Source organism: Cucurbita moschata, unplaced genomic scaffold, assembly GCF_002738365.1.
Source record: "Cucurbita moschata cultivar Rifu unplaced genomic scaffold, Cmos_1.0 Cmo_Scf00023, whole genome shotgun sequence".
Lineage (NCBI taxonomy): Eukaryota > Viridiplantae > Streptophyta > Magnoliopsida > Cucurbitales > Cucurbitaceae > Cucurbita > Cucurbita moschata.
This window is the reverse complement of record NW_019268539.1, coordinates 1,765,612-1,772,130: the sequence shown is the minus strand read 5'-3', so window position 1 is coordinate 1,772,130 and position 6,519 is coordinate 1,765,612. Positions and strand designations below refer to the sequence as shown.

Sequence of the window (6,519 nt, the reverse complement as noted above, 5' to 3'; positions counted from 1 at the left end):
AGCAAAAATTTAGTGAGATTGCATACCGTTATTTTATTTGTTTCATATGTTGCACGATATTCCTTGGCGCCAAAGATTAGGTTCAGAACGTCCGAAAATTTTCCCGCGATATCAAGATGGAGAGAAGGATGAAAGACTCCCAAACTCCGCAGAGAGATCAAGCGGCGAATCGTAGATCAAGGAAACCTCTGAAGGTATGATTGATTTTTATTGGTTATTCTCAATCGCTGTCATTCTCTAGCTTGATTTCTTGTTCGTTCTGCTTCCTTCAACATCGCCAAATGCTTGACTGCCACATTTTCATCACTTTCCGATGATAAAATCCAGCGAAGTTCGAAGCAAGACTTCTCTTCGATTTCTGTTGTCTCAGACGTCAATCAAATTCCAGATATCGATCGAGTAAGTTCCGATTCGATCAGTCCAACTTAACTTTTCATTTCGTTCTTCTATCTATACTTTGTGTTTTCCTGCTTCTTCTGTTTCGTTTATTAGTTGATATCAATTGTTGGAGTAGATTTGTAGTTTATTCATTGATCGAGTTATATTCGTTTTTTTTCTTTCCTCCGTTTATAATCTACTGCGACTGGAGATTCACTTGATGTATTAAATGTAGGCTCAAGCGATGAAACGAGGTATATGAAAGATTTATGACCCTGGAATTTGATAGATTTTAAATGTTGCTAAGTTAGTTTCCTCAATTTCAGAGTTTCTTGCATGATGTTAATCCGGCTCTTTCTGCTTGCTGCGGGAGCTCGCTTATCCCCGATCTTTCTCCATCTTCAGTTGTCACTTTTGATAATGGACAGCTTGACAAGGTTCCAGTTAATTTTTCTGGATCTAATGATTTGGATGAAACTGGCGCGGGTTCAGTAGGAGCAGAGATTGCTGTAAGTTCTTTAAGTCGTGCTCTAACTCAAGTCCTGCAATCCACGGATGTTGATCATCAGGCCAAGAAGCTTATAGATGCATCCATAAGGATCATTGTAGACGATTTCCTTGCTATACCTCAAGATCGAGACCATATTTTTCAAATTATTTCTGCCAAAAATCAAGTTCTCTCTATATCTTTATTCCTGTGGATCATCGTCTTGGCATTAGCTTTCTTTTTCAACTCGGAAGTCAAGAGCTCTTTCATCGGGCCATTGCCAACTTAAACTTGCTGTTCGGCATCAGAGGTCAGATCTTAATTGATTTTGTCGTACTTGTTACCTTCGAAATGGACTTTGCCTATTTCATCTTCCTACATAAGAAACCTAAGCCGTGAAAGTCTGTAATCGAAAGTTAACCGTCCATAACCTCACGGTTAGCGTACTATGATTCAAAGCTATTTGAAATTTTCATAAACTTGTGAGTGACCATTTGACTTCGATCTTTAGTAAACCTTTAGCATTACATTTGACTTCGATCTTTTAGTAAAGCTTTAGCATTACATTTGACTTGGATCTTATAGTAAAACCTTGGCATGCATTACATTTGACTGCTTATTTGTGAGTCTTCACTTTCTTATTTGATTAATTAGCGAATATTTAATGTTGTTTTCACTTTGCAAAGATATATTTTGCATAGAGAACTCAGGGCAATTTGTTTTGATTTCGGAACTATTATGATGCGAGTTAGAGAGGATCCAAACTGCTCTGCATTCTGGAGATGTTGTTGCATTTGATAAAGACTCGAGCCTGATTTGTTAATAAACAACGATTTATGATGAGGCTGATCTTTTTTTTGCATATCATTCCAGCATTGTTGCATATCTTTAGCAACTCCTTCCAGGTGCATTATATGCAAATCAAGTATGCTATTAGAAAAAGCTCAACAGAAGACGATGAACTAAACAATGAAATCATATGACTGATTGAAGAGAACATGTCAGTGGTTGGCACAACCTCATACTGATAATGACAAGATTACTGCCAGCTGAATGTGAATTTAGTAAAAGAAAACGTTTTGGACTTTCCATAGAAGATATAGATTATAATCAGTTTTTTCAGAAGACACGCATTTGTTGCATATTTTTGGCATCTTCTTTCTGGTACATCAACTCAAGTATGCTGTTATAAAATGTATTCTATCTACAAAAGACGATGAGCTAAACAATGAAGTCATATGACTGATTGAAGAGATATCTTAGCGGTTGGCTGGCACACCCTGATACTGGTAATGTCTAGAATAGTGCCAACTGACTGAATATAGTTGGAAAAACGTTTTGGGTTTTTTATTGAAGAACTGGATTGTAGTTAGTTACTGATTCCATCTGGTAACTTGAAATCTGAGTTGATGACTTGTCAGCTACAACCTTGAACAAGTCTCTGGTTTGCTCTTTGATTGTGGTTTGATTTGAACTGCAAGGACTGGATTTGTTACACCAAATGAACATTGTTTAAGGTTTTGATACCTAGGTCAATCCTAGTTCTCTCAATGGCAGGACATTTACATGTTACCTACCGAATGGTAGATAATGATAAGCTGCTGGTCATTTAAGTGACTAATTCTATTCAGTGGCAAAATTAATATCTTTTAATCAGATGGGGTTTGTTCTCTATCCATGATTGAGTAATTTGGGTAATTCCCAGGGAATTCTCTTAACAGGAAACCTTGACCATCTACATATGCCTCATTGAAAAGATTCATTCTGTCCTGAATAGAAACAGATGGGAAGAAGAAAGATGTACTTCCAGGGGATTATGTCCATTGCAAAGGAAATCGAGGAAAGAGGTTAGAATGTATCGTTTTTATTTTCTTTAAATTTTCAATGTTTTCGACATTAATAATATAGATGATGTTTTCTTTTAAAAATTATATTCGTATTTTATAAGAGTATGAGACGTTACGTCGTTACAAGTTTACAATTTTAAGTCACTAAGATCTCATAGGTTGACATTTTAGCAAGGTCTTATTATTATTGCTCCTCACTCCTCACTCACCATTTCTTGTTCTTAAGCTTCAACACACAATCTGTAGCATCACTATTGTATGAGTTTGCTATTAGTAATCACGACTCTCTACAATAGTATGATATTGTCCACTTTAAGCATAAGCTCTCATGGCTTTGTTTTGGGTTTACCCAAAAGGCTTCATACCAATGGAAATTGTATTCCTCACTTATAAATTCATGATCTTCCACTAAATTAACCAATGTGGTACTCACTCCCAGTTATTTTCAACATTTGCTTGCAGGTAGCCGTTGCACTAAATGTGGAGGCAAATGACAATCAGCCCGTGGGGTCCTCATCACCAGGCTTTCTCTCTGATGCTAACGTGCATTATATACATCTTCCAGACCTACATGCATGCAGCTGCCAGGTATGTGTATAGCTCTCTCATATTCATCTTTAATTGATCATTTCCCCCTCCCCAATGTGATTGGTTTTGACATCTTATTTATGATACTTACTTTTGAATCTATTAAACGCTCCAGTCCTCGCTACTTTATTGTGTCTGACACGAAGGGGGCAACCCCTCCTCTAAATCATAATGGCTGTTATAGTAAATTAAACTTTAGCGCTATAATTTAAGGTTTATTTTCGGTGGCTTGTTCTCTTGTGTATTGATTACACATGGTCACAATGATTTCACTAAGAAAGAGGATTAGGTTATATATAATATTCAAGCCTAGAGCGTCATAGCATTATTAGGGCCTATGAAATGAAATTTTGTTGGTGGAATGCTGACAACATGACCACCAACAAGATTGGCTCGCCCGAGAGGTGGGGTCCTGAAAGCCGAATTGGAGAAAATAGTTAAAATTCCTAATAGTTGACACTCTGGTGTTATAAAATGTGTTCGATTCATATTTGGTTATGTTAGAATCTTTCAACAAAATAATAAGAAGACAGTGGGGGTAGCTGTTTGAATTATTGTTTTATTCAGTCTGGTCCAAATTCCAATATTAAAATATTAGGTTTAGATGGCATGTACTTAGATTGGGTAAAGGGATAGTTTAATTAATTAATACATTACTATTTTCTTTTCGAGTCGTAATTTTGATTTTGAGTTTTTATTGTTGGATGAAAGTCACGTCTGCTAATTTAAGGAATGATAATAGGTTTATAATCAAGGAATATTATCTCCATTAGTACGAGATCTTTAGAAAACTCAAAACAAAGTCATGAAAGCTTTACTTAAAGTGGATAATATTATACCATTGTGGAGAGTCGTGTTCATCTAACATCTACCTTGTTATTTGTATTAGTACTATAATAGTTAATAAGTTATAAAATGTTGAAGGGTTAGGTTATTGAAAGTTTAAATTACAAATTTAATTTTTGATTTTTGAGATTTGTATTGGTTAGTCTTGAACATTTAGAAGTAGGGTAAATTTTTAGTTGGGTCTAAATATAAATATATAAATAGATTATTAAAAATTCAAATTTAAAAAAAAAAATTATTTATTAAATAATATTAAAAATAATGAAAGTTTAGAGACTAAAATTATAAAATTTTAATGGTATAATCTATAATTTTTAAAAATAATTAATTTGTTAAATATAAATATAAATTTTATATTCATTGAAATCTTGTATTTTAAATTTTTTATCTAGTAAATTTGATAAATTTTTTTTTTTAAGTTTAGGGATTTTTTATAATTTTAAAAGTTAAATACAAATAGATATCATTTTAAAAATTGAAAACTAAATTTATAATTTAATCTTTAAATTTGTTGATAAGCACGTATGTATTTATGTTTTATTTATGAATTTGTATGTTGTATAAATTAGAATGCAACTGCAAATTAGTTTAGAAATTAAGATTTATGTGGAATTAAAAATTTTCCAATTTTCTAGAGCCAGACACTCCAAAATTAATAAATTGTTAATTAGAGTGAACAAGGAATTATGTGAAGGGAATATGGAGGCAGGGGCATAGCTGTACACACTCCCCATAAAAGTGAGAAAAGTCCAAAAAGCCCACAAAATAATTAAACAAAATAAAACGGAGTTGGAGATAAAAAGACACGGCCAGATAGACGGACCCACATAGCACGTGCACTTTTTAAACTTATTTTCCCTATTTTCTAAAAACTCTCAATATTATTTATCTCTCTCTCTCTTTTTTTTTTTTAACTCTAAATTTTGTGTTATTTTAAAATTTGTTTTAAATATTAAGAATTAAGAAGTCAAAGGCAGATGGCACGTCATCAAGGTATAAATTCTTTAATGCCGCATAACATTTGGTGATGCTTTGTAGGCCGTGTCACCAATAACTGATCAAACCCATAAATCGTTATCATCTAGATGGGTGGGGGACTAAAGAACTCAAATAAGGACACCTATTAACAATGCAAACAAACGTGTTCAAACAAAAAACAATAATCAACTAATTCATTTGATTTTTTTTTATGTTTGTTTAATTAATTAAAATATTATTATTTAGATGAAAGAAAAAAAAAGTAGAAGTCAAATCACGGGACGGTTCGTCCATTCACGACCAAGAAACACTGGATTCTCTTTTGGGTAGGCCCTAAAAGGAGAAGGAAGACTAGAATGCCAATAGATGTCTATTATTGAATTCACCCGACCCGATAGTATTCCATTTTTGAAACGTCCAGTGCCAAAATTACTGAATGGGTAAGTCGCCTGACTGACTTTTCCTTTCTCTTTTTTTTTTTTCGGGAGAATGGCGCTGCTCAAAACAAGGGACAAAAACAAAATCACAAGCTTCTGATAAAAAACGAGTAAGAAAACGCGAAGCGTTCTCTTGGTTATCGTTTTTAGGTTTTTCTTTTAGGGTTTCTATCAGAATTTTAAAAATGAGTCATTCACAACCAATATGTAATGTCACAAAAATCACAAAAATACCTTCCTTTAGGTCGGAAGAATCTCCATTTCTACCCAAAATAAACAAATAAATTAATAATAATATGAAAGAAAAAGAAATCCACTTTAACGATGACACAACTTTGTTTTGATTTTAATTACAAGAACATTCTCAAAAGCTTTGGTGACATATTTTTTAAACAATTAAAATACATTTTAGGTTAATCTTAGTGGAAGTTGTGGAAACTATATGTTATTTAATTAAAATTGATATCTTACGTAGCCAGTAAGGAATCGAAGCTGATATTTATAGGAATGAAGGTGAAGGGGCAAAAAGGCAATCATTCGCTACAGGAATCGCAATACATTAAAGACTCAAAGGTGCCAAAAGGTTAGCTCTGCACTCCCACTCCCACATAATTCCATATGATTTTCAACTTTTTCTGCCATCGACTATGTTGGTTCTTGGTTTACCTTTCATAAAGCAATTAAAGATCGCCACAGAAAAGTATATTAATTCCACCGTCACATCAATAATTTTTTTTTTCTTTTTCCTTTTTATACTCAATATTTATTTTCTAATTTTTTATTTTTTTTTATTTTGAATTCTTATTTATAAAATTTTATCATAAATGGAATAGAATCACTTATATTATTGATTTATTTTGTTTTTTCCTAACAACATTTTGCAATTTTCTTTATTTCGATTCCGAGGGTAAGAAATTTCATAAACTGGTTTTTTTTTTTTTTTTTTTTTAATCTTTTG

The 6,519-nt window shown here is 32.8% G+C and overlaps 1 protein-coding gene across 2 annotated transcripts; it reads left to right on the top strand.

Annotated features, from left to right (window-relative positions):
• Nucleotides 1-43: 43 nt before the first annotated feature.
• Nucleotides 44-3,594, top strand: LOC111460327. 2 transcript variants are annotated; one of them, XM_023103548.1, is made up of 5 exons: nt 44-194; nt 328-399; nt 705-1,101; nt 1,182-2,712; nt 3,175-3,594. In XM_023103548.1, the coding sequence occupies exons 1-4, from the start codon at nt 117-119 to the stop codon at nt 1,262-1,264; spliced, it is 630 nt and encodes a 209-aa protein (XP_022959316.1). In that variant the 5' UTR covers nt 44-116; the 3' UTR covers nt 1,265-2,712; nt 3,175-3,594. The 2 variants fall into 2 exon arrangements, with proteins under 2 accessions (XP_022959316.1, XP_022959315.1); XM_023103547.1 differs by having other exon boundaries at nt 274-399; nt 705-1,175; nt 1,739-2,712.
• The last annotated feature ends 2,925 nt before the right edge of the window (nt 3,595-6,519 follow it).

Bases quoted from the DNA above. Each gene is read 5' to 3' on its own strand.
- LOC111460327 (XM_023103547.1), top strand. From the start codon at position 117: ATGGAGAGAAGGATGAAAGACTCCCAAACTCCGCAGAGAGATCAAGCG. The intron at 195-273 runs GTATGATTGATT...GCTTCCTTCAAC, and splicing joins GATCAAGGAAACCTCTGAAG to ATCGCCAAATGCTTGACTGC. The intron at 400-704 runs GTAAGTTCCGAT...CCTCAATTTCAG, and splicing joins AAATTCCAGATATCGATCGA to AGTTTCTTGCATGATGTTAA.